This window comes from Corvus moneduloides, chromosome 4 (genome assembly GCF_009650955.1).
Source record: "Corvus moneduloides isolate bCorMon1 chromosome 4, bCorMon1.pri, whole genome shotgun sequence".
Lineage (NCBI taxonomy): Eukaryota > Metazoa > Chordata > Aves > Passeriformes > Corvidae > Corvus > Corvus moneduloides.
The window spans coordinates 71,714,409-71,741,153 of NC_045479.1; the positions used below are offsets into that span (position 1 = coordinate 71,714,409).

Here is a 26,745-nt window from a genome sequence, read left to right on the forward strand (position 1 = left end):
CTCTGCTAAGCTGCTGACATAGTAAATTGTCTTTGTTCAGTGGATGTACACAATCAATTTTTTTGATCTGCCTCTCATTTCCTTAGGTTCACTACTTATTTGGAGGGAATCCTGGTAAATCCTGCTCTCCAAAGATGAGATTAGATGATTTCTGGTCTCTGAAGCTCTGTCGACCTTCGAAGGAATACCTGCTAAGACACTGCAAATACCTCATCAGAAAGCACAGGTATAGAAACAAAAGTGGTTTGCAATTTTCTTTTTCAGGTGTGTCTTTTTCCTTTTTTTTAAAGCTGCTAAGACTCAAATCTCTCATAAACATTTTTGTGAAATGTCATTTTGTTGGTTATATGGAACTAGATGATCTTCAAGGTCCCTTCCAAACCTTTGGCAGGTTTCTTGGTTATTTTTTAAAATTATTTTAATAAAAAGCAGTGGGCCGGGCTAAACTACAAAATTAACTTGATGCATTTTGCCTATGCTATTCTAGAACTAGAAAAATCTGGTTATTGTGTGGGGAGTCATGGGGAATTTTTAGATTCCCTTTTCACTCTGCTGCTCATCAACATGTGTTTTGGTGCTGTCACTTCCCAAGGAAATGGAGTATGTTTTGGAAACACTGTGCTTGGAGATAGTAACAGCCTGCAAGGATGCTAATGAAGTCTGGGGGCTGGATGGCTTTGCACATCTGAGACTCAACCGTGGTGAGGTCATCAGAGTTTCTCATTCAGAAACTCCTGAAAGAGCTCACTTAGGCAGAATTCAGCTACACTGCAGTGCTTCTTGCACTCTGGATTCCTCAGAGCTGCCTGATATTTGCTATTTAGGGCAACAGCTTTTCAGAATCAAGCTTATGGTGTTGCCTTAGTCAAGAAATTGCAGCAGCAAGAGAGCCTTTCAGGACCCAGGAAATCATTTGAAGGCAGTAAATAGCTCTCCCTGCATTCCGGGGGAGAATACTTTGTTATCAGGCTCTGCCAAGAGTTGGAAGGTCAGGTTTTCCTGATGGTTTTTTATTTCTGAGGCAGCAAGCAAATTGCTGTACTCAACTCACAGCCACTGTGGCTGGGTGAGACACTAACATTAGCCACACAGTAGATGTGAATACCTACAAGAATGAAAAAAGGCCTTGCCTGGTTATCTGGGAGGCTTATTAAACCCAGATGTGGTGGTATGGAAATGCAGCTGTGCAGCCTCCAGAGACAGCTCTGGATTATTTGTTCCTATTAGCTTAAAGTGCATTTGAAGGAAATGTTGCCGTGTGTTATCTGGCAGAAATTCGGGGTTTGTGCACCGTGCTGCCATTTTTGGGGTCCATGTGAGGGAGCTAAACCTGAGCAGCCAGGGATGGTGGGATGGGTGCCTGGCTGGAGCTGAATTGCTGTGCAATCACTGGCTGCTGTTTTCCTGCACTCCCTCAAGCTCTAGGTACCAGAACAGGTACTGGCCTTGCATCCACAGCAAACCCACAGCATCAGCTGGCGTCCTGTTTTTCCTTTGAACTTGTTCAGTACCAGTCAGCCAAGCTGGGCAGGTGGAAAAGAGCAAGGTGGCAGGCGTTGCACTTATTTAAAGCACTTCAGCTCTCTGGACCATGGTGATGTCATCTGAGAAAATCTGTGTCAGTGACTGAAACCATGTCTAGTGACCAAACTGTCAGGTGCATCAGGTGACAGACGAAGTCTTTGTGCTCCCTGTGCTGCTCAGTCACTGACATCTTTAGGCAGTTGCAAAATTCAGGCTACACGTGTCCACTGTGGTATAAATAGCCAGGTAGATGACGCAAATAAAAAAATAACAATATGGAAGATGACAAACAGTGTGATGCTCCACTTGGTGGTAGGTGAGAGGAGGAAAAAGATCATTTTAAACCTCATCTTTTCTGGGTTTATGCAACCAACTCAGTGCTGCAGGGAAGTCGATCCTCTGCTCACTGAGGATGCTGAGCCCAGAATCATTTCCTGAGGGCTCTGTTCGCTTCTTGAGGGAATTCACAGAAGTTACAGTTCCTGTTCATTAAAAGAAAATGAGGAAATAATGGTGGTGGTGCACAGGATTTTTATGGAGCTGTGCTCTTTCCAAAGGTGGGATATTAATATCCCAGGGTCTGAAGGGTTCAGGGCTTGGCTGTGTCTGATCTGTGAGGTGCTACTCACCTAAGCAGAAAACAAGCTGTACTCAGTATTTTAAATTTATATATTAAGAAGTTCCTGTGCATATGCTTTTGATTATTTTTAGTAAGAATGTAACACTTTGCCCTTTTAACTTCTTTACACCCCAAAAAACTCCTCCTTCATGTTTCAGTCTGGCTTGAAATTCCAGGAAACATGAGGCTAAGCTGCCATTAACATGGTTTTCTTTGGAAATACTGTGATTGTTATGAGGATTTTGCTCTTTGTTGAACCAGTAGTACTTAGTTCTAAAGGAAATGGCTTTGCTCAAGTTTTCTGTCTCTTCTCTGCAGGTTTGAGGAGAAAGCTCAAACTGACCCTCTCAGTGCACTGAAGTACCTGCAGAATGACTTGTATGTAACCGTGGATCACTCGGACCCCGAGGAGACAAAGGAGGTGAGGATCAATAATCCTTGTCCTAAAGAAATTTAAGCTGTGTTCTCATTGAAAGTTTTGAGCCTCTTAAACCTGGGTTTTATTCAGTTTATAAAAGCTCTGCAGGTGCCAGACACTTTGCTGTATCATGTATTTCTCTGCACTTAAGTTCACACTGTTTTAGAAACAGTCATTTAACAACTGCAGGTCCAGATAAAATAGCTTTTGTACTCCTAAGAGTGAAGACTAAGCCTTTGTTTTAATTCCAGTGTGCTGGTGTATATTTTGGGAGCTTTAATTGAAATGTAAACTCTCTGAAATGTCACCAGTCTGTAGTTGGTTGTGCATTGGAAAGGGAATAGAAACTTACTCATGCTGCCTTTTGGCTTCTCAACATTCAACATCTCTGGGGAGGGAAAGTTTTTTCAAAGATGATCAATATTTGTGGAAGTAATTTATATATATACATTGCTTGCTACCCTTAAAATCTTATGTCCTTTGCCTTTTGAATATTATCCAGTAGGCATGTTCTTTATTTATTCCAGGAATTTGTTCCCGTTTCCTGTTTTGATTCCAGTACTGCAGTGCATGTCACTTTACAAAACAGATTAAAGAAATAGTGAGAAGTGTCAGATAAGGTGGTTGATTTGACTCTGGCATTAATTTCCACATGGAATTTGAGTTGTGCCAGCGTTCAGCTCCTGATGGGTAGATAAGGAAAAGTCCGTGGTTCTTGCTGTCTTCTTTCCTTAATGACTTGGGAAGGGATTCAACAGCTCCTTTTATAAAATCATGATAGGAGGAGGGGCAGTTCTATTCCATGCTGAGTCCCTGGATTAAATCACCTAATCTGGTGGCTTTAACTTGCTACTTTAGCTAAAGAAAAGATTATACAGACACTGAAAGGTCTTGGGGGAGAATATGCTTCTTACGTGTGTGCAGGATGAGATTGTACGGTTAGAACTAGAAAAAAAGTTTACTCTTATCAGGATCTTGGAACTGATCACATCTGTCATAAATTCTAATCAGCTTTTATAAACATGTGATCCAACAAAACATTCAAGTGCTGTGACACTCTGTTCTTTTTAAATGGTTTCTTGTTCAAATTGTCCCATATCAAGTAATTTCACATCCTTTCCAGTCATTTCTAGCATAGGAAATACAACAGATGATCCTGCATTTCATAAGGTAGAAAAGGAGATTTTTTTTTCCCCCAATATGTACCATTTTCCCAGTGTGGTAACACTTCCAGAGTCATTTAGGTTGGAAAAGACCTTTAGGATCAAGTCCAGCCATTGCCCCAGCACTGCCAAGGCCACCACTAAACCATGTCCCCGTGTGCCACATCTATGTGACTTTTAAATACCTACAGGGATGAGGACTACACCACTTCCCCAGGCAACCTGTGCCAGAGCTGGACAACCCTTCTGGTGAATTTTTTCCTGATATCCTTAATTTGAGGCCCTTTCCTCTTGTCCTATGTTTTACTCCTTGGGAGTGACACCCCCCCCCCCCCCGCTTCCCCCTCCTGTCAGGGACTTGTGCAGAGCCACAGGGTCCCCCCTGAGCCTCCTTTTCTCTGGGCTGAGCCCCTTTCCCAGCTCCCTCAGCTGCTCCTGGTGCTCCAGCCCCTTCCCAGCTCTGTTCCCTTCTCTGGACACCCTCCAGCCCCTCAATGTCTTTCTGTTGTGAGTGGCCCGAAACTGAACACAGAATTCAAGGTTTCTTCTTTCTGTTTGAGCCTGTACTAACCCATACCATACAGCCCCCATTCTGATGCTCTCTTCTCCCCTCCTGCTACCTCCCACTCCTGTAAGATGTGTCCTGTGTTCCCTGATGTCTCTTTTTCTCCATGTCCCACCTGTGTGCTGGTAGCCTGTCTCTCTTCAGCCAGTTACTCCTAAGGAGATCGTGCATCTCATGGCTGGCTGGGCCTTGTTACTATTCCCTGAACAGCAAACAGCTGTGGTGTGATGAGCAAGCTCCTCTCCTAGTTCCTGCTGCCTCCTGTCACCGACAGACTGAAGGAGCTGCTGCAAAAGCTGCACGTTGGGCACATCTGGCACAAGAAAGCCTTTAATATCCTGCTTTTCCTTTTCCCAGTTCAGTGTGCAGTGTTCAACTTGTCCACCTTGTAGGAATGGAGAATTTACATGACTGCATGGGCTCTTCTGAGATTTTGGGGGATGTAGTAGCTGTATCATACCAGGTAGAAATAGAATAAAATGTTTGAAAAAAAGAATTACCCCTTTTCAGAGAGCACATTGGTGTTCTGAACATTAATGATCCAGTGAATGAGCTTACATAGCTCGATCCAGCTGAGTGAATATATTGTGGATTCTTTCTCTGCAGGCCTAATGTCTGGTCCAAACAAAATCCAATAGCTTCTGTCTGTCATGCTGGGCCGTCGGATCAACACTCACCATTCAGCACAATTAAAGCTTCCATCCATTCCAGCCATCTCCAAAAATCATTTAACCGTTTCTGGGACCCTATTTTTGTTTGGGTTTTGGTTTGGTTTGGTTTTTTTAATTATGATTGTTATTCATTGTGCTGGTCATAAAGCTTTAACTTCCAAAGCTTTTTTACACTGGCCAGATCTGCCAGGGTGGTGGCACAGAGCCAGCTGCTGGGCTGGTACTGACTGGGTGTGTTTCCAGTTGACGTCAATTTACCTTCCGGTTATCACATCGAGTTGGCTTTTTGCTCTGGCATTGCATCTTCAAATTGCTCCTGTGCTTTCCAAAGGACTGACGCAGGCATTTTGGATTCCATATCGAATTTCAAGCACCAGTTTGATTGTGTCTCTCGGCCCAGACACCTCCATACCCTGCCTTTATTTGATTTGTATCTTGATTAATACCGAAGGCGATATATGTGATTGGCTGCAGCCATTGAGTGCTGCAAGGCTTCTTAGTGTGGCAGAACTTTAGGGAATCAATTCCTGCCTGTTTTCCCCTCTTTCCAGGGTTACTGTTAAATTTGGGAAGGACCAGGCTGTGTAGTTTTGTCCCCAACTTTGTGCAATAATTCTGGAGACCGGCCTGTATGGCTTCATGTTTTATGGATGGAGATCTGGGTGGTGTTATATACCATTACAAGCAGAATTTCCCCTTGTGGTGAGGCTTGCTTGCTTTGTAATAGAAGTAATTCCTTCTAACTTAGTTAGGCAAGTCTGTTCAGCTGTTTGGAGTTGGATGCCAAGGAAAACAAACAGACTGTTCTTGAAACTTACTTTGGCTTTAGTAACCAATTTTGTTTAAAGTAGCATGAATGATTGATAGTAGGAACATACTCCAAGATTTTCATTCTGTTGCTGTGAATTTTAGGGATGCTAAGAGGACTAGATTTTTATTTCCCTTTTTTATTACTCTAAAGTGAAGTAGATGCCTGCAAGTAACAGGTATTGCATGGGTGCTTGGTTTAGTAGCCGCAGGCTGTGTGCCAGCAATTTCTCTGCCCACAAATGCAGATCCAGTTCTCTTTAACTGTGGTTCTGCTTGAAGTCCCTTAAACCTCCTCAGTCTGTTCAGTGTTTTCCAGTCAGTGGATCGTTCTTACTGGCTGTGGGTTAATAGCCCCGTCACTGTAGGAAAAGGAGGGAAAATCCCTAGAGAATGGGGAATTTTGCCCATGATTTAACAGGTTAAAAGTTGTATAAAAGTGTCATTTGTTGGTGTAAAATTTTCTGCTGGCATGGATGGTCTCTGTCACACACAGATGTGAATTTGGTGGTAGATTGCAACAATAGGCTTTTAAAGATAAAAAGACAGTCAAAATAAATATCAAATTGAATGCCAGATTTTGTACTTAGAGAAAAGCAGGTGCTGTTAAAGCACAGAAACATCAGTAGTGCATGTACAAAAGCTAAAGATGCTCCTTGAACACTGCAGTAATCATGCCCAGAACTTTGCTGCTGTTAAATGGGCTGCAGTAGAAATCAAGATGACACCAAAAACGTCCAGTGCTTTCCAAGTATGGGAGAGCAGGATGATTTTGTACATGGAGATTCAACAACTGATGAAGCTCAATCCCATGATTGTTGTAAAACAGATACAAAGCGCAAGGAAAACTCGCAGGATGTTTTTCTTGGAGCATGGTAGGAGAAAGAGCAAGGACCTGGAGGCCAATCTGAGGCCTGACTTGCTTGTAGACTGAGACTGGAGGCCCCTGTTCAAGGCTGCTTCATACTTTCCATTCTTAAGACCTTGTCTTTAATAAATTTGACAGATAAAGCCATCGGGGCCCAGAAGTATTGTTTGAATCTGCATTAGACTGATATTTCTGGGAAAATTAAAGCTCAAATGGGAAAAATAGTTCTAGGAAGGAGGTAAGAAAAGCCTGTTTCTCTTCTTTGTGTCCTGCTGTGATTCTTTGTAAAGCCTCAGAGCCCAAGGGCTGCAGGAGCAGAGGCTTTGGAGCCAAGGAGCCTCTACAAAAACAGCGTTCAGCCTTCCCAATTTCAGCAACAGCTCCGTCCTCAAAGGGTTTGAGCCTCTCTTTGAGCCTGTGCTGGGAGTCACCAGCCCCAGAGGACTGATCAAAGCTGAGGAACTGGTTTATGCTGTGATCTGAGCACTTACACACATTACAGAGGAGGAGGAGGAGGAATTGTGTCTGATTCACACAACCTGCCCGGTATCCCAAATGAGAGTTAGTCATTTCCCCTTAACCATTTTGTTTGTTCAAAGGCAGAGGTGTGCAGCAAATATATAAAAATAGCCATAGTATAACCTTTTATTAGTTATCCAGATGTGTTTATCTGCAAGGAACCCCTGCCTCTCTTCAGAAGGTTGGTTGGATCTCTGAGAGAGAAGTTAATTGTGTAACAAAGGGGACCGCTGTCTTTTGTCTTTTCTTTGGAATGGATGAAGCCAGTGAGCCAGAGGGATTGTCAGAAGAAAATGGGTGGTGGTGTGATTAAAGCAGTTGGATGCTTCTGCTGGATAATTGAATTCTGGTCTTGCCTCCATAACAGAGTTGCTGTGCAGTATTAAGCAAATTGTTTTTCCTAGATAGTCATTAATTGGGTGTTTCATTCTGGTGCCTGATGGGAGATAGGTGTGATTTGCTTGAGGGCTTTGCTTTTCTGTGAATTCAGAAGCTGTTGCATAACACTGCATATTTTGAAAAATCAGATACTGTTAGTTTCAAATAGATCCAAAATTAATAAGAATCAGAAGTGCCATCTGTTAAAGTAACAATTAATATGATAAGAAAATCAATGAAGAAAATAATTCCTTCTTTAGAGCAGAGCTTGAACTTGGTGAAGAAAATAGCACATTGGATATCTGCTGTGAATAGTTATGTAGGAGACCTGGTGTTGAGTGAGCAGTAACTGTCCTATGCTTTGGGAAAAAAGTAGGGATCCTTTGGGAGAATATTGCAGGGTTTGGGATTGTAATACGAATGCAGAGTGAACCAGCTTAGGCTCAGCACTGTCCTTAACTGATGTTCTTAACTTACATGCTTGACTTTTCCATCAGGAGCTGCTTTTCAAGTGTGAGCTGATACACAAATTTAATTTCAAACCAAACTAACAACAGCCCTTACGGTTAACTGAAGAGCGGTGCCATCAGTGGAGAAGGAAACAAGATCCTCCTTCCCCACAAAGCTGCAAAGAAACTCGTAGCCGTGAAAATCCATCATGCCTGGTGCAGATCAGGCTGGAATATTTGGCAGAGGCCATTTTCAGCAGGTTCTGGTCTCAGTTCAGCAAGTTCCTGGCTGAACCCTGCTCATCTGGCCTCTTAGTCGGGCACCTGAGCCCCAGGGTGGCTTTGTGCTCCCAGCAGGGCTTTGCTGCGACAGCCCGGGAACCCCTGGAAGCACGTGGCATCCGCTTCATCCCAGCTTTGTGTGCCACCAGGCAGCTGGCAGCGGGCCCGTGAGGTAATTGTGTGGGAGGGAAGGATGGCCAGGGCATGGCATTTGCTCTCAGAAGCTGCACAGATTTAGCCACGGGTTTTATTGGAACTTTTGGAGCTATTTATGCTGGGCAGCTGTTTAAGTATGGTGCTGCTGGGAAGCCAAGCTGCTGTCACAAATGAGGCTCACGGCGGAATCCATGTGTGGCACTGCAGTGATTTCATGTAACCTTAGGCCTTACACTAAGGAGGGCACTTTGCACCCTTCCCCCCACTTCTGCAAGTTGTCAATTCCATATCTTTCTAACCTGTTCTTAAACCTTCCCACCGTACCCTCCCCAAAGGATTCAAACCTACCTGGCACACTACAGTCCTTATTTTAGCCTGTTTTTTCCCTTGATGTCACATTGAAACTGATCTTACTAAAGTATTTCTTGCACTTAGTTGTGGATCTACTTTTTGTAGCAGCCTTCTGCATCTGTGACTTCTGGCAGTTTTGCACTTGACTATTGTTCTGTGGAGGCTCTGCAGCCCTGACTCCTTTGAGCTTTCTTCATAGAACTTGGTTTTCAGACCACTTAATTTTTTTTCTAGTGCTTTCCTCATATGTTGCTAATTGATACAGGGCATCCCAAAATGGGCACTTTATTGTAGAGGAGATTTTAAAACCTTGATAACAGCAAGAGTATTTTATTTAAAGATTCTGCTCCTTTTCATGCATTTGTCAGTTTTATAATAAAGTGGTACTGGTCTATTGCAGCTCCTAAGTGCGTTTTTCACAGAGCCTCTGCGCCTGTTTTGTATTGCTGATTTTTCCTCTTTATGTTGGTTTGCTCTTGGCCCTGGTGAAATGCACCTCAATCCATCATTATAATTTGGATTAAGTGGAAAAACAGTTGGAAGGCTGTCTGTTCCATGCTGGCAGTCAGTCTGAGTGTGGTGTAAGGTCTGGTGATCCTGCCCTGTTCTGCCAAGCAGGTTATCACTGAAAACCCAGAGTGGTGCTGACCTTGGGGCACAGATGAATCACTCCTGATTCAAGGCTCCATTTTGATGTCAAACCATTGATGGCCACCCACAGTAAAGTTATTTGACCTGTTTGCCTTTCCCTCTTGGCTTAATCTAAGTGATGCCTTGACAATGTGCTTTAAATATCATATAAAAGTGTTAGAATTCCTATGAAAGTCAGAATGGACAAGGTCTATTGCCAAGTCCCATCCCTAGGGCCTTCTGCCTCATAGGAGAAATCAGATTGATGTGCTACAACTTGTTGTTGCCAAATTCACGTTGGCTGCTACTCTTCACCTTCTCCACTCCTCCATGCCTACAAATTGTCTGTGTTCCCATTTTTTTCTTGAAATTGAAATTAAACTGATGGGTATGTAATGCCTGGCTGTTCTTCCCACTCATTCCCTGAACATATTTGCTTCTCTTCTGTTTTTTTCCTCCCTTCCTTTCCTTCGAGCTGTGTGCTGAAAAGATACACAGGCAGGAGACCCAAGATTCCAAGGCTTTAAGGAATCAACTCTTTCTTTACACATGACAAAGCACTAAGCTTTGCTGTTCCTTGGGTAACTGAAAGCAGCAGTCGGGGCAGAGGAAGACACTTTGGTCACCGTCTATCAGTGAGACATGAAGGGAGAATAAAACCCTGAATGTGTTAATTAAAACATTTTTATTCATGGTCCTGATGTTCCCAAACAAAGAATTTTTATTTTTAGTTAAGAAAGTATTGCCTTAAATTCATGATATGAGATCTCTGGCAGTTCAGAAAGATTGTTGTCATTAGAATCATAGAATGGTTTGGGTTGGAAGTGATCTTAAGGATCCTTGAGTTCCAAACTCCCTGCCATGGGCAGGGGTGCCACCTACTAGATCAAGTTACTCAGGGCCCCATCCAACCTGGCCTTGAACATTGCCAGGGTTGGGTCATCCACAGCTTCTCTGGGCAGAGTTTTCTCTGTGTTCAAGAAGTTCATGCTCACTCCAGCAGTTACCCTGTTTTTGTGCCATCTAATCCCCAGCTGCTGAGCCTGTACCATGTTAATCCCTGGGATTGTCATTGTGTGGAAGGGACTCTACCTTCTGCTAAAGAGGCAAAAAATTATATGTAAAAAAATGAGATTTTAGAGCTCTCAGTCAAATACCTTTCATTGCATCAACACTGCTCTAATTCTAGGAAAAACCATCTGGCTTGTGCCAAGGTGACAAATTGTAGTGCTCATGTGAAAGTGCCTGCTGCTGTTATTCATGTGTATGGCACAGGAGTTCTGAGGATTGTGTAGAGAAAACACAGCAACTCTAAAGCTACTCGGACTTCAATGAATCCTTTGGGGTTTTTGCCTGTGTGGTTAATAACACTTTTTTCTTTCTTTTTCCCTTTACCTCTTCTTCTGCAGTTTCAGCTTCTTGCCTCAGCATTATTTAAGTCTGGCTCGGATTTCACAACTCTTGGTGAGTATTGTGTGTCAGAGGAATTACATGATGTTCCCTTTGATAATTACTCTTAGTTTCTCCTGGTTTTTATATCAAATGTTATAGTTCCTATCAACATTGCAGGCTCTTTTCAATATGCAAAGTGCCACTACCCAGATATTTGAGAGGTTATTTATAATGACCAGCATCCAATGCCTCAAGCCCATATTTAAAACATCTGTCAACATCAGTGGTTTTAAACCAGTGCCTCCTGGGATCATTTTGTGTCTCTTATTACATCTGATCCTTCGCTCTTACCCAAGTAAACAGAAGCTTTGGTCAGAATAAAGCACCTCCTGTCATGTTACTTTGGAATCTCACAGCATGGCTACGGCTCTGTTTGCTGTGATAACTGCAATTCCTGGAGTAGTTTGGTTCGCTCTGTTCTCTGCAGAATGAGTTCTTTGGGCAGAGTGTCAAGAGCGAAGAAAACAGTGGCGTGAAGGGCTGGAAACAGGAGGGCTGAGCCAAAGCCATGATTTGTTTCGCTGCTCTGTCCAGTTAACTGTTTAAGAGATCTCAGAGAGTTGTCCTGGGTGAGCTACAGGAAAGCTACAGGCAGAAATTACATCCTTATAATGCTGGGGTGTCCTCAAGTCACTGAGCTCTTGCTAAGAGAATGGATGACTTCAGCTTTTATGGAGGCGTAATTCCCAGTCTGAGAAATTGAGGGAAAGAGAAAGCCCACTGCACTTCTGCCTAGCTGGATGAGGAAGCTCTGCTGAGTTCCTGTGGTTTGGAAGACATCAAGTTGACCCTATAAGATCAATTTTTTTAAAAGAAAGAAACCCCAAGTTTCAAAAAAGTTGGATTTTTCGTAGACTCATAGAATGGTTTGGGCTGGAAGGGACCTTCAGACATCATCTCATTCCAACCCCCTCTGCCATGGGGAGGGACACCTTCCACTATCCGAGGTTGCCCCAAGCCCCATCCAATCTAACCTTGACCACTTCCAGACATGGGACATCTACAGCTTCTCTGGGCAGCCTGTGCCAGTGCTTCACCACCCTCAAATCTTTTCCCTAGTTTTAAGCATTTTTAAAGATGAGTTAGTTCTTCACTTGGTACAACATTTTATCCAGATTTTGGGTTTACAGATAGGAGGGATATGTACGTCAAGAGGTGCTTTGAAAATCAAACAAAAACCCCAGCCCTCCTTGATTTGATTAACTTGGTTGTCTAATTAACTGAAGAGTGAGTTCACTGAATTAAAAAGCATTCCTTTGAGATAGCAGCAATGGGAGTAATCCAAAGTGGAGGAAATCATTGTGTGCCTGCCCTGTTGTTCTTGCTGGAGGCTTCAGTGTAGGATTTAGATAAACAGTGCAAACCAAACCTTGCAGTATTGGGGGGCAGCATTTCAGAAACCAGTTTGCAAAGCTCCTGTGTGCCAATATGCAACCAGGTGCAAGTCGAGTGAGTAAATACCAACTCTTGAGTTGGGACTCCTGCTGTCAGCAGAGCTTGTCTCAAGGAAAACTCCAAGCAGTCCAAGGAGCAGTTCTGGTTATGGCAGTGAAGATAATGAAAAAAGCCTGAGGACAGAAGAAATGAGGCACCAAATAAAAATAGCTGCACGAATTTTGTTTTTGGGACATCAGAGCAGTCCCCTGAGAACTCCTGCTTCCCCTGTTTCTTCAGGGCTGTCAGTGAGCTTGACAGGCATTTGTTTATTACTTTCTATGGCATTTTGATGGCAGTGCTGGCTTGGGGTGACATAATCTCTGTATATGTGCTCACAGTAGTGGGACGGAGAGCTGGCAGCCTTGTTAGTGGAGGCAGAGGGAGGAAACTGTTAACATTTCTCCTAAATGGACAATTCCCAACTAAATTGAATGTTTGGGATTGTGAGGACTGACTTTCCCTTTCCTTCCTCCCCCAGGATTTTCAGACGTTGACCACACATATGCCCAGAGAACTCAGCTGTTTGACACGTTAGTCAACTTCTTCCCAGACAACATGACCCCTCCTAAAGGCAACCTGGTGGACCTCATCACGCTGTAATGGAGCAATCACTGGACACATGGAAGAGGGGAAAAGCATCCATTTTCAGTATTTTAATTTTTTTACTGCATTGATTGACTGCTGGGATGAAGTTAATATAGTAACCCCTAGGTGTTTGAAAGGGGTTTTATACTTGTCTGGTGAATCCCTGGAGCTTTTCCCTTGGAGTAGGTTAATAAAATGTAACTGACGTACTTCTGACTAAATATATATATTTTTTCTGACTTTGGATTTTGAGTTAGCAAATGTAAAGGTGGGGGGAAAAGAAAAAGAAATAAAACCCAGATCTTTTTGCCTATGGGGGAAAATTTAAGATTTGTGAGTTGTCTGGGATTAAAGATGATGGGTTTTATTTTGCGTTTCCTGAGGAGGAGGGGGGAAGAGGTTTTTCTTTCCTCATTTGTAGCTAGTCATGATGTATTGCTTTTATCCCACAACTCCATCCTCAGCAGCTGAATGATTTGGTGGCAGGACACTGGCACGTGTTGAGGTGATGTAATTTACGTCCTGAGTCTTGTGCTCACGGTGTGTCGCGGGAAGGCGAGCGCGTGTTCTGAACCGTCTGTCTCCTCGTCCCAGAGTCGTGCTGACAGTCGTGTCTAACTGCATCTGAGACTCCATCTAAACTGACTACCTACATCCCTGTCTCCTGTTCTCTGGAGCCTTCCACTTAAACCTAGCAGGCAAGAGGGAACCTCAGAGATACCGCTGGAAAACGGGAGTGCGGTCGCCGTCCGCATGGGCCCCTTTTCAGGAGTTGATCTCTTTGCTGCTGTGCTCTTCCACTGAGAAACCCTGCGGGTCCTCGGCGAGCCTGGCAGAACTGGGTCTTCCACCACACACACCCCCAACCTCTGCAACCTGACCCTGGGTTGGGTGTAGGATTTCTGAAGCAGACTGTCTTTGTTTCCATGTAACTTCTCTGTGCATTTGTCCATGTGTACGTGTACAGGGCGTTGCTCCCAACAGCTTGTCTCCTTCCTGTGTAATGCAGCTCCCTTGTCAATGCATTTTAGACGTAGATCTGAATGTGAGGGAGGCCTTCTTAGCATAAATCTCTGAAAATGAGCTGATGCATATGTATAGAAAATATATTCTCCCTTTTGCTGAAAGTGTTCTTTATAAACATCGTAAGGGCTTGGTGCTGCACTGTGAGGTGGAATGAAGGACACGCATACCCAGCATTAGAAACTCTGCATTCGGTGTCCATGAGCATTCAGTACACACTGGCAGATGTAAATATTTATATGAAACTGCAAACCCTTCTGTCCAGCAGTATTCATGCCAGTCGGGTATCATTGCTGCACCCGCTGTGGCTCCTGTTGAACTTGGTGGAAGTCCTGTGTGTGCAAAGATGATTTGGACTCTTGAAATAAAGAGTTAGTTGAGTGTCTTTTTCAGAGATCAAGTGTCTGCTTGCTTTGATTGTATTGCCTCTTTATCATGTTCTTTGTGTGACTTTTGTAGTCCTGGTGCATTAGAAATAAATTTCAAAATCTCATACTAGTATTTAATCACTTAGAAAGGAATAGTGTTGTCAGAGGCCAGGCTTGTCTTCAGGGAGGACTGTACAAATGAAGTGTTTTTAACCTGTCACTTGAGACTGTTCAGACACTGTGCACTTCAGTGGATGGCAAGTCAGATGTCTGGGGAAGAATCCACTCAGTGTGGGAAATGAAATCTGATGAAATTGTTTCTTTGGAACATGGCAGGTTTTTTCTTCCTATTGGCATGGAAAGTTTTACATCACTGCTTGGCTTTGTGGTGTGCTACCTGTGCCGAGGCTTTGTTAACTAACGTAGAGTTTATACAGTACAAATGTACATACTGGGGGAATATTATGGCTGAGGTGTTGCTTCCCTTGAGATCAAACCGAGAGCTTTTAATGCAACCAGCCAAAATTCTGCAACCCTCTAGTACTTAAATTTAGTGCTGCTGTGCTCCTTTATCACTTGATGCCATTGCTTGTGTATCCTCAGCTTCAGTCAGATGATTAAATGCTCTTTTTGACAGTTGCTAATTAACCAAGCTCTTTGTAAACTGTTGTGTGTCCACCTTGGATGGCTAAAAGAACCCAAAAGATACATCTTGGTGGAGGAGCCCTGGTGAGCAGGCAGGGGAAGTTCAGGAACGCCCAGAGCTGTGAATGGCATTGCTGGTGAGCAGTGCACCGTGTCAGGTCTGATTTGTGTGACAGGAATTCGATCCAAACTCATTGTCCTCTGTGCCAGGGGTGTGCGCGGGGCCCGGCAGCCTCAGCTCTGTGTTTTGTAGCATCGTGCAAATCAATGATTTGTCTGAGCGAGGGGAACGTTGCTTCTGCAGGACTGACAGTCCCAGCTAACGAGAGCACTTCAGGATGATCAGATATTGACCTGCCTTTGTCCCGAGCAGATCGATGCCGCTCGCACCAGCACAGTTCATGGATTACAGCTGGTGATTAACCAGCAGAAACTTTGCTCAGCTCTGCAGTTATTTGTTGAGCAGCAGAGGCACCATGTGGCCAAAGAGGTTAATCCAAAGGGAAGGCTTCTTGTGGCTTTGCCAAGGATCTTTCCTTCTTTTTGTCCTTAAGGCTAGGAGTCAAATGATTTCTTTGCATTGGTGTATGCTACGTTACAGTCTTTAAAATCTAATAAAAAATTCTGAGCAGTGAAGTATAAATTCCCTTTCAAAATCAGCCAGTTGTTGTCAGGCAGTGACACAGGCAGTCTGATTTTCATTGCATGCTGATCTTTAAAGACACTGGTGATATTCCAGGAAAGCATTAGACGTGCTCATTACAGAAAGCCCGAAATACAGACAGTAAAGAAACCCACGGGATCTGAAAACAGCCACCTGAAAACGTTTCACAGCCCAGTGCATGCGAGGTTATAAATATCCAAGCTGTGCGTGAGAAGTCTTCAAACTTCACCATCGTTGCTTGCAGGCTGTGTCTGAGGCTGCTCTTTAGCTTAGACAAGACAAACATACTCTATTTGCCTTTAGATTATAAAGTGACTTTGTGTAGGAACTTCACGCCACATAATCTTTGCACTACAGTGAGTAGTTTTATCTGTAAATTCTGTGTTAACCTGTAAATAAGGTATTGCAAAGGAAAGCATCGTTCCTTATCAGAGAGGAACTCATTCATCATGATTGGGGTCTTTAAAGCCAAAGTTACAAGGCTCTGGTGTGTCTTTTAAAACTGGAGGAAGTCAGGGTGGGATAAACTTGATACAGACATTCAGACTTCACTCTTGGTTTAGCTTTTTTAAAAATACCCTTTGAAATTCCTGTGTTCGGTTTGTCACCGACTGACCCTTACAATATCCTTCAGTGGATCATCTCCTTGGATAACAAGAAATTATTCTTTATATTGTTCCTGTCAAGTGACACATTTTCTTAGAGAAATAAAGCCCTTCAGAATTAATTTTTTTGGTCACTTGGATTAGGTAGAATTAAGTGAGTTTGTTAACGTTTGTCTTACACAACCCCTCACAGTAGTCACAAGGCAGAAGTTGTTGAAGGGTCCTCCCAAAATTACCTCTCCGAGCATGTTTTGCTCTTGGGGTGTGACCCTAGATGTTGTCATGTGGCAGAAGGACTTTGTTACATGTTAAATAAGATTGTAGCCACCTTAGCCACCTTTTTGCCTTTTTATTTTGAGGATCCCATTAGTTAGTATTGGTCCTGGGAAGGCCTGAAGGGTGATGCAAAATGTTCCTGGAAAATAGTTGCAGGTTTTATCCTCTGGCTGTTTTAAAGATACTTGTGACGTGTTTATTATTATAATCTCTTCCTTTTGCTGAGCATAATGAGGAGGGAGAACTTTGTCTTGGGAAAGTTTGTTTGCCCTTTCCCTGGGTGGCATCTTGCATGGGTAGTTAAGGTAGTCGTACCCAGTTGCATAAGTGAACCTCTGGAATTAGGTTTTTGTTTGCCTGGGATGGCTCTGGGTGTGCACAGGTACACGCTGGCTCAGGGATCAGGCTGGAGCTTCCTACCAGAACTTCAGTTAGCAAAATCTTACTCTTATTTTGGAAAATCAGTATGGGGATACCCAATTGGAAAAGCTTTTCTAAGGCATTGCCTTGTGCAGTGGCAACTAGAGGGAAAGCAGAAATTTTCCTAAAGAGCGTAGAAAAGCTTCCCTTTATGAATTGTCCTGGATGACTGTTAAATGAAATTGCTGAAACTTTTTGGTCATTGATTATAATAACCCAGCCTGAAAATTTAATGATTTAATGATGAGAGTTTAAAGATTAAGAAGTCAGTAAGCAAATTAACTGGACCCACCTATTTGCAGGAGGATGGCGGAGGTGTGGGGCTCATTGCCAGGGATTGCTACAGCTCATCTGTGTGTTTCTTTAATTGGCAGCCACGAGTGTCCAGTGCTCCATGAGCTATTCCTTCTTCCAGAAGAAAATCCTTCCAAAGCCGAGTAATGACTCTGGAAGAGAGTTTTTCATAAGGCTTTGTGGAACAGCTGTTTGCTGAACCATTTTCCTGATGTGTGCAAATTTTTCGAAGGGAGTTTTCTCTGTCCCGAAGTCGTGTGCTGACCTGGCCCTGCTGTGCCAACCTGCTCTGGGGAGTGATGGATTCAGAGCAGTGTCCTGAGGAACACTTCAAACTTGTTTGCTGCTCTTACTGTGGGAAAGATGAGCACTAATGCTGCTTGTTTCAAATGCAGGAGGGTGGTAGGTACCTGTAACACAAATACTGTCAGCTCTCTTGCTGCCTCCTGCATTTCAGAATCAAGAAATAAGTACTTTTGTAGAACTTACCGAGTGAACTTTAGGTTTGAGTAACTTCTGTACAACCTCCATCTCTGTACAGGCAGTAATTCTGCTGATGTAATGCTGTGCCACTTCTGGGGAAAATGGCAAAAATGAGTAGATACGTTTCCATTCAGTCCCTTTGTTTTTAAAAGTGGAAAAATGTCTTGTGAAATCTTGAGTCCCCGTGTATGCTTTGAATTTTAGCTTATTAGTTGGCTCAGAGTTAAGGAATGTTTGGCTATTGTCAAGTGAAGTCCTGACGGTAAAAGCAGTTCATGTATGTCTCTGGAAGTGCTTGTGTTGTTTTATAGCTGTTCTTACTACAGAAACAGAGGTGGACTCAGTTGAAAATTAAAATTATTGGTGTTTTGATTTAGGGGGAAGATTATAGAAACTCTGAGCTTGGCCTGTTTTAATAAGTACATGTGTTAATTTGGAGATGGGTCTTATTTTGTGAGAGGAGAGTTTAAGAACAACTATATGACTTGATATAGATTGCTAGTAGTATATAAGCTGTAAATACTGTTGAAATGTAAATGTGCTGTCAGAAGCTTGTTAGTGTATCTAAATGCCTGTGGGAGTGGGAGACCTGATCATATCCTGTCAGGGAAAAGGTTATACTGGAGATTATTCAAGTTGTGGTAATGGCTTATAGGCAAAATCCCTCTTTTACTGAAAGCTTCTATTATAATGAAAAGTTGGAGTGGAAAAAGTAGGTTTACTGTACTGGAACCAGGATAAGAGTCCATGGCTCAGCACTTGGATAAATTGACTCCAGATGCTTTTGTCCGTAGGCAATGGATCCAAACGCGGTTTTGCAGTGGAAGCCAGTTAATGACCTGCTTATTGCTGCTGGAGAGTCCCAGAGGAGAGCCTCACGGGGATGCCAGCAGGTATCCCTTTGGCATTCTTGCAGAGGTCACAGAGCTGGCTGGAGTTCGGGATTAGCCACGTGTGCTTCGGTTATATCCGTACAGCTCCGAGGAGGATGCGGTGGCTGTGTGGGCTGTGTGTAACTCCAGCTGTATGGCTGAGGTGTGGAGCTCTGCAGGGCAGCCCCTTGCCCAAGCACAGGTCCTGAGGATAACACATTGCTGCTTTCTGCTTTGCTTTCATGGACTCGGTTTGATGGGGCTGAACTCCAGATATTGCTGTGACCCAGATTCAGTGCTCTGCTTCCAGTGGAGCTGCTGTCAGTGCATCACCTTGGTACCCTGAAATCTCAATTTATACTTGGTGCAGACACAGTTCCACGTTGCCTTGGCTTCCAGCTGTTTGCTGTAAGTCAGCACAGCTTTCACTGATGACCTGGGGATTGTGAGTGCTCTCAGAACTCACTCGACTGTTCAGCTCCAGTGTGGCATCACAGTTCATTCCTGGAAACAGAGATGTGAGTGAACAGCTCAAAACTGGCTCTATCAGGTTAGATTTTTGGGTTTGCTACTAATTTGAAAGGAGAGTCTTATCACGAGCAGGTATGATGGTCAAAGCACGACCTCTTGGTTATTCCTTCATTTATTCTGACTTCTCTTTTCCTGTGTGGCTGTTCACTGCTATTAAAATGCTTCAGACTTCCCTGAGTTTAATGGGTACCTACAGAGGAATTGAAGGTTAGAGCTGTGTAGTGTTATTGAGGCATCAGTTTCTCCACATCATGCTCTGTTTGCTTCCTTTGCAAACCTCCTTCCTGCTGCCTCTGAAACAGTCAGGAAGGATCCTTGTGATTAACATTGTTCTTTCCAGGGCTGTTTCTCATCCCGGGTAAGGACAGGGAAGTGTGGGAGATGATTTCCCACTGCAGCACAGACTTATTTCCTTGTGCCCTTCCATGGCCCCACATTCAGTCCTGTGATACTCCTTCCTTCCCATCTCAGGGTTTATTTTGTGTGACCTCAAGAAGAAAAAGGTGATGGTACCAGCCCTCAAGTTGTCCCAGGTTCCTGCACCTGCTCTTGTTATCCCAAAACTTTCACTAGTATTGGGGTGTTTGGTTTATTTCTGCAACATAGCAGGGCAGAGGGAATGAGAAGATAAATAGTCTTGGGGTTAATACAGGGATGCCTGACTGAGTAGATCCATAAGATGTGGTCTGTCTTTGTGGAAGAGCTTTGAGGAACTCTCCTAACCAGTAGCGTTGCTGTTTAGAGCTGGTTTTACAATGTGAGCTGGATTGTTTGGCTCTTTTTCAGAGAGAAGTGATGTAATATTGGGGTCTTCTAGTCCTGGAGCTTCATCTCGAGCTTTGGCCCCTGTCTACCCCAAAGAGAGGATAATACAATTTTATTCTCTCCACAGCAATTGCAAGGAAGCCAAGTTGGGCTTAACCCTGCTCAGACAGACTGGAGGTGGTGCAGCACCACTGGCTTTTGGATCAGGTCTGGGTGCCTTAAAGGATTGTTAAAACCTAAAAGTGTTCTGAGCTTTCTGATGAAAGCTGCCAGTTGGATTAAAGGAGATTAGGTGCTTTTTAATTAATATGGTGGTGGGGAGGCTAAACCACAACAGTGGCTCCAGTGGTTGCAGTCATCTTCACATCCCAAATAGCAATGGATAGATTTTTCTCCCCAGTGACAGGAAAATATACTTTAAATATCCTGACTTAGTAACCAAGGGATTCAATCAATTACTCAGTGTTTCACTAAGCAGAGAAGTGCTGCGGTGTGTGAACAGGGTCTGTTCATTTAAAAAGCCACTTGGAGGCTAAAACGTGATTTTTTTTTTTTTTTTTTTTTTTTTTTTTTTTGAGGTTTTGACAAAAACCCAGCTCTTAAAAGGGGAAAATGGAGGAGAACTATTGTGCTGTTGACTTGTTTTCCCCTCCTGTCTGCTGTGGTCATCAGGAATGCAAACTAGCAGTGGAGGGTGAATATTGCCTTCATCTCTCCCTCCTCATTCCTATCCCTCCCATTGATGTTTTGATGTACAAAACACTCCTCACTTCAGAAACTGCTGTGTGGGGTAGTGGAAAGGAAAACAAACCCCTCGTTATTAGTAGCTGTTACTTTGCTAAAGCTGTATTTCCTGCTGTGTCTTCCAGCACTCCCTCCTCCACAGAAGGAAATGAGGGGGTGCTGGGGAGACCGTCAGCCAGAGAAAAGAGCTTAATTATACAAACAAATGTGTTCATGAGAGTTTTGAGAATTGGAGGCCCCGAACCACGCAGACCACTTTGCTGAGGGACAGAAATTGAAAGTCTGTGGGCTCATTCCCAGTTAATTGGAGGTGACATTCCCATCCTTGTGGGCTGGTGGTATTGTACATGTTGTGCATTCAGATGCTGCGATGCAGCGTGTCTCATTTTGGGAGTATTGAGCCTTGTTAAATGTTTGCCCTTTGAAACTGCTGCAGTTGCCCCTCTTAGGGGATTTGGTGGCATAGACAGGACCCGGGTAGCTTGGGGTCAAACACGGTGAGCTGGCTGGACAGCATCACCTGGTTGGGGTGGGGTTTTGAGCTGTTTGTTGAGCTGTTGCCTCTGCTCTGATGGTATCACTGTAGTGTGTGATGGTTTGTCTGGACCTTCAGTGTTCATTATCTTGTCCTCTACACCGCAGTGTGGCCCCCAAAAGCTGGTTCTCCCTCCCTAATGCTGGAAGTGTGAGTGTCCACCCCCTGTCCACAATTTGGCCTCTCTGTTCTGTTTTGGCACCCAGCTTGAAGGGTTTGCACCTCCACAGCAATCCTGCAGGCTCTGGTGTCCGTCTGGATTCCCCTTGGTGTCTGTCCTGCAGTTGTTGTCTGGGACACCTGAGCACAGGAGAGCTGAGCTGAGAGGTGTGGGCAGCCCTGGGCTGGAAAGGAGCATCCACGGGGTGATGACAGCTGTGAACTGCTCATGTGTTTTAATAGGCAAGTCAAATACTGACTGCTCCTGTGCTGAGCCCATGGTGGTTACAGGCATCTTCCCTGGACTCTGGTGATTCCCCATCCCACCCTTTTCTTTATGGGTGATCTTTGTTCAGCCTGGAATGTTAATTTTCTTCCTTGGCATAAATCATCTTTGATGATTTCTGGGTTGGTGTGTGAGCCCCATGCTGTACATAAATGAATGAGTGATATGAGGAATATCTACAAATGTAGTTATGTTGTATGTAATGTACATAAGGAGAGAATGTATTTTGTTCATTTTTTTCTTAATAAAAATGTATATGCTAGCAAGGGTGTTGATTTAAGATCTTTTTGTTCTCACATCGCTTCGGAGAGTGGAAAAATGCCTGTGAAGGTCTTGTAGTGTTGGAGAAATTGTGAAACCAGTGGTGCATTATGTCTGGCCCTGTTCCTGATGTCACTGATGAGCTCAGTCAGTATCCCATAAATCCAGCGTGTTCCCAACATTCACAGGAACTTTTACTGGGGAGGAACACGGAGTTAGAACATAGGCTGCTGCAAAACGCTGATTTTTAATATCTGACTTCAACCAAATTCTTTTTTTTTTTTCTTTACATAAGCAGAAACTTAACGTGGGACAAAATGTTTTATTTTGGGCACTTGAAGGCCAGCCGAGCTGCTGAACTGCCCGCGCTGCTGCTGCCCCTCTGCTGCCCTTGGGTGATGCCTCTCCCGCTTTATGGGTGTGAGGTTTGATTGCCTCCTCCACAGCCTGCCCTGAGTGTGAGGAGGGGCTGCAGGCCAGGAGTGAGTTAGGATGGAATGCAGAAGTAAGGGTGAAATGCAGAAATAAGGGTGAGCTGCCTTTCCCTCTGTCAGCCTGAAGGCACCAAGAGCTTAAGCAAGTGCTCTGGCTGTGGTGGGGGTGCCCTCACATTGCCCCAGCTGCCCACCCCTCCAAGTCCTCTGGTTTTTAAATTTAATTGGTTTTCCACCACTATAATACTGCTTCTGCACAGGAAAAATACAGGCTCTTCCATGGCTGGCTACCTTGAAGGTCTGGGTTGGTTTTGTTCCAGCTGGTCAGTGTTTTCCCATGGAGCATCTCCAGAGCAGGAAGCTGTGGCCCTGGAGCACCAGCTCTGCCCTGCCCACCCCTCCCCTCACTCATCCAAAGGTACGAGTCTTTTACATAAGAATGTTTATTGACAGAAATACATGATGCTCTCAAAATATATTTGTAGGAAAATGCAAGAATAATCTCTTACAATCCAGTTCCTCAGTAAATTCCAGTGTAAATCAGACTCCTGTCCCCGTGAGAGATGCTGCTACACACAGTATGTAAGAGCTCTACTATATGTGCAAGGCTCAACAGGTAACCACCTGGGCAATCAGGTTTTCCTTCTCCAGTCCCTCACAGACTTCTGTGTGTCTTCTGTAGGCAGCAGTCACAGTATCAACCTCATCAGCTGGGTCACGGCACTGGGAGCGGGAGATAAAATGCTCCTAAAATATTTACACGTTTCCTCGTGAATCTGAAAATAGAAAAGTCTCTTGCAAGGACATCTGAGCTGCTTGCAAAGCTCTCACCAAAAGGTAAGAGCAAGAATCTCTTTGTACAACGTGTGGGATGTTAAAGCTGTTTTGGGGGAGAGAGGAGGAGCGCAGGGAAGGGAGGAGGGGGAGGGAGGAAGGAAATGCCTTGGTAAATATTTATTTTTTTATTTATTATTTTTGGTGTGACAGTTATGGCTACAGTCTACGAAGGGAAGGGTTAAGGCCAAAGATGCTCATTGCTGCATTTCCTACCTGATTTTTTTTTTTCCCCGAAAAAGAATGTTCTCAACATTAAAAAAAAAAAAAAAAAGTACTGTTTTCTTTTCCTGTGGAAATAGTTCTTTTAAATAGGGGAAGGAAAATCTACTATAAAATATTAGTGGTTTAAAAATATGGTGTCTGGAAAAATAAATAAATGTACAATTCCTATTCAAATATAAATCACTGTAAGCACTTGCTGAGCAGGTAATATCTTCACTGGTCTCTGCTCGGAAAGATTTAAGGTTACTTGATCTCAAGCCTCTGTAGGGTTCTCTTGGAAAGTCTTCGGACCTGACTCATTAAAGCACTTTGGCATCTCTTTGCTGGGAAGGGGGAATCTTTAGGCACAAGCTAAAGCCTGACCACCTGGAGATCCCCTGCCAGGGGTGTCCTTGTGGCAACTCCAGCCCCCATGGCCACAGCATCACTGCCGCCCTGTTTTCACTGTGTTTATTTCTGGGAAGGACAGAAGTGTGAGGTCAGGGACCTGCTGCTCACCTTTCAGGGCAGCTGGGAGGCCAAAATCCTCACCAGAGCAATTGTGGATGCCGAGGCCGCTTCTCTGAGCCTCATGGCCGTGTTAAAGAGCTGAACTTGATGCTGCTAGAACAGGGGTAAAGTTGTGGCATAGAGTTAGCTGGGCAAGAGCTGTGTTTTCCTGCTTCATGTCAAAATTTAATCCCCTACCAGGCTGGCCTTTAGCTTTTTCTTTCTTCTTTTTATTTTTTTTTTATTTTTAATAATTTTAAATTTTTTTTAAATTTTATTTTGTTATTTCCCCTCCCCTCCAAAATTACTTCCCCATAGTGCAGTGCACAGGTAAGTGAAGTGTGCAGAATACATTGCTAATGAATAGCAGGAATATTTACATACAAAAATATAAAGGTTTGAACACTTCAGACTCTGCCCTTCGGTGCAGGACAGAAGGGGGAAGAGCCACATGTATCTTCTGCCAGTGCCTGTCATGGGGCTGAACAAACCACCCCGATCCTCTCCTTCCTGAGTACTCCCAACTCCACCAGGGTTTCTCCAAGCTTCCCATTGCTTGGCTCTGCTTTTCCCCTCATTCAGGGCAGCCATGGGAGCAGATCCCAGTCGGGCTGACTTGGTGGCAGAGCCCAAAGGAAATCTCCCTGTTGTGCCTTGGTTTATGGCAAGCAGGGGAGAAGGGCTGTGTTTGGGCATCGCTCTTATCTGCAGCTCCTCTGGTTTGCAGAGGGATTTGGGACAAGCACCATCCTCAGGTCAGGAGAAGGACTCAGCCAAGTGACCTTCTGGTCCTCATGTGCTGGAGGATGGTTCCCACTGGTCCCTGCCTCTGCCAGGGCTGAGCTGCTTCACCAGAGCAAAGGCATGAAACTCTCCCCAACCTTTCAGAGCCATTTAGGAGCTGTGGTGGGCAGTCAAAATCCAGAAATGGCCTCAGTCCAGCCGTGTCTTTCTTCTCCCCTCTAAAGACTTCAGCAAAGGGAGACCTGGGTGACAGACCAAGGGCTGCAGGACGAAGCTCAGTCCCAGCTTTGCTGCTGAGCTGGAAGTTGCTTTGCAGGTCTCTGTTGTCTTAGTGGCTTGTGAAGAAGAACTCAAGGGCGTGGACTGAGCTTTTAAACCTCGAGGGGAGGAAACACCAAGGGCTGTACTGGTGGAAAACCCTGAATGCCACCAAGCTCCCTGGCTCCTGTTCTGCTGCTCTTTTACCTCTTCTGCTGCTCAGGCAGGAAAATGTGCCCTCAAAAATCACAAACCATCGTGGTGTGTGTGTCCCACAGTCTCGTGGAGGATGGATGAGGGCTGTGAGATGCTGCTGTGTAATTCCTGGAAGGCATTCTATAGGGAAATGCAGCACCAGAGCTGGACTCCTGCACCACAAAACTGCCAACATCATACCTGGACTAGAGACCAGGCATCACTCTTGCTCTCCACACCCTTCCTAAGAGGGATGAACTCAAGGAATTCCTCCTTTTCCTCTCCCTCCATCTCATCCTTTCAAAACAAGAAGCTGCTGCACCTCTCTCAGTCTCCAAGTGGGTGCAGGATCTGTTCCACAGCCCCTGGCAGCAGGGCTGAGCATCACTTGGCACTGCTGCATCCCTCCCATCCCGCTGGGTCCCGATGCATCCATTTGCCTATGGCACAACGAGGAGCTCTTGTGCGTTTTAGCTCTGAGGAGAGGATGGAAACCGGATTAAAAAGGAACAGGCTGTTCCAGCTTTTTCCACTCAATACCTGGGTGTCAGGGAGGGCAGGGTGATGACTAAACAGCGTGGGCCAGAGGATTTTTCTAGCTGTAATTGCCAGGTGCTGCTTTGCTGTCATACGTGCTCCATCTCCCGTCCTATTTACTTCATTTCTCTTGATTTTTGAGTCGCTCCGTAGCTGGAGGATGCAGCTGGCGTGGTTGGATGTGGGATGGGAGGAGACATGCTTGGAGGAGACACCAGCAGCTCTTCAGGAGCAAAGCCACCCTGTTTGCCCATGATCAGGTCTGGTGTGGGAGGTGGATGGGGGATGGAGGATGCTTGGCCAGATGTGGCCACCAAAGTGGCTTGTGTTGATGTGCCCCAGAGGTGTCTTCTCATGTCCTTTCCTCTTCCATCCTGCACCCCATGTGGTGGCACAAGGGGCCATGATTAGTTCATTAAGGGATTTTCTGCCTTTTGGGAGGAATCTTGCCTTATTTTGGAGCTGTGTGTGCATGTGTGTAGGGTTTATTGGGGTTTTTCTGGGGGGGGTGGTCGTTTTTCACTTGATCGACTTCTGCATCTTATAAATGCGTGTCCTCTTCTTCCTCCAGGTCCTCCTTCATGAGGGTGTCCAGAGGAACGATCCAGCTGTCCCCCAGCTCACCGTTGAGGTTCACCTTCTTCTCCTGCATTTCAGAGGAGGTCTCCATCACCTCCAGCGTGGGGTTGTCGTGGTAGCCGTTCTCCATGGTCTGCATCTCCTCGGTCAGGCGCTGCTATGAGGAAAGAAAACCATGAACCCCACTGAACAACACCTTGGCCTCACTGTGAGCATCACCTCAGGGCTGTCACCTCCCAGCCAGCTGTGACAGCTGCCCCGTATAGATTTATATAACTACATAGAGAGACATTCATGGTGAGATTGAGGTGGGGTCAGCAAGGGGATAGCATGGAGCTGGCAAGAGGAAGACTCTGCTGATGATGGGAGGGAAGAAAGAGCAGCCAGAGACATGTGGAAAACCTCCAGGAGCAGCTGCCAGCTTCAGTTTGTTCCACCCAGGATGTTGGGAAGAGGCTGAGCATCGCTGCATCCCAACTCCTGCCTCCCTACCTCAAATCTGCTCTTCCCCTCCCCTTTCTCACCACCCCTGTCTTTGTTTAGTTGCTCTATTATTCTTCTCTTCCTTAACTCAGGAGTAGTCCCACCTGCCAGATCTTGAGCATCATCCCTCCTCATTCTGGAACTCTCTATGACAACCAGGCA

The 26,745-nt window shown here is 44.7% G+C and overlaps 2 protein-coding genes across 3 annotated transcripts in view; one reads left to right on the forward strand and one right to left on the reverse strand.

Moving 5' to 3' along the window:
• The window catches only part of MKLN1 (muskelin 1), a 102,522-nt gene extending 80,716 nt beyond the window's left edge, over window positions 1-21,806 (forward strand). For both annotated transcript variants that reach the window (XM_032105500.1, XM_032105501.1), the window contains 4 exons: window positions 87-226; window positions 2,462-2,564; window positions 10,810-10,864; window positions 12,768-21,806. In XM_032105500.1, the coding sequence (XP_031961391.1) occupies window positions 87-226; window positions 2,462-2,564; window positions 10,810-10,864; window positions 12,768-12,889 (420 nt within the window). In that variant the 3' untranslated portion in view covers window positions 12,890-21,806. The remainder of the gene's footprint in view (window positions 1-86; window positions 227-2,461; window positions 2,565-10,809; window positions 10,865-12,767) is intronic.
• An 858-nt stretch (window positions 21,807-22,664) lies between these two features.
• PODXL (podocalyxin like) overlaps window positions 22,665-26,745 on the reverse strand; it is a 45,086-nt gene continuing 41,005 nt past the window's right edge. The window contains exon 9 of the mRNA XM_032105502.1: window positions 22,665-26,257. Coding sequence (XP_031961393.1) covers window positions 26,063-26,257 — 195 coding nt within the window. The 3' untranslated portion in view covers window positions 22,665-26,062. The remainder of the gene's footprint in view (window positions 26,258-26,745) is intronic.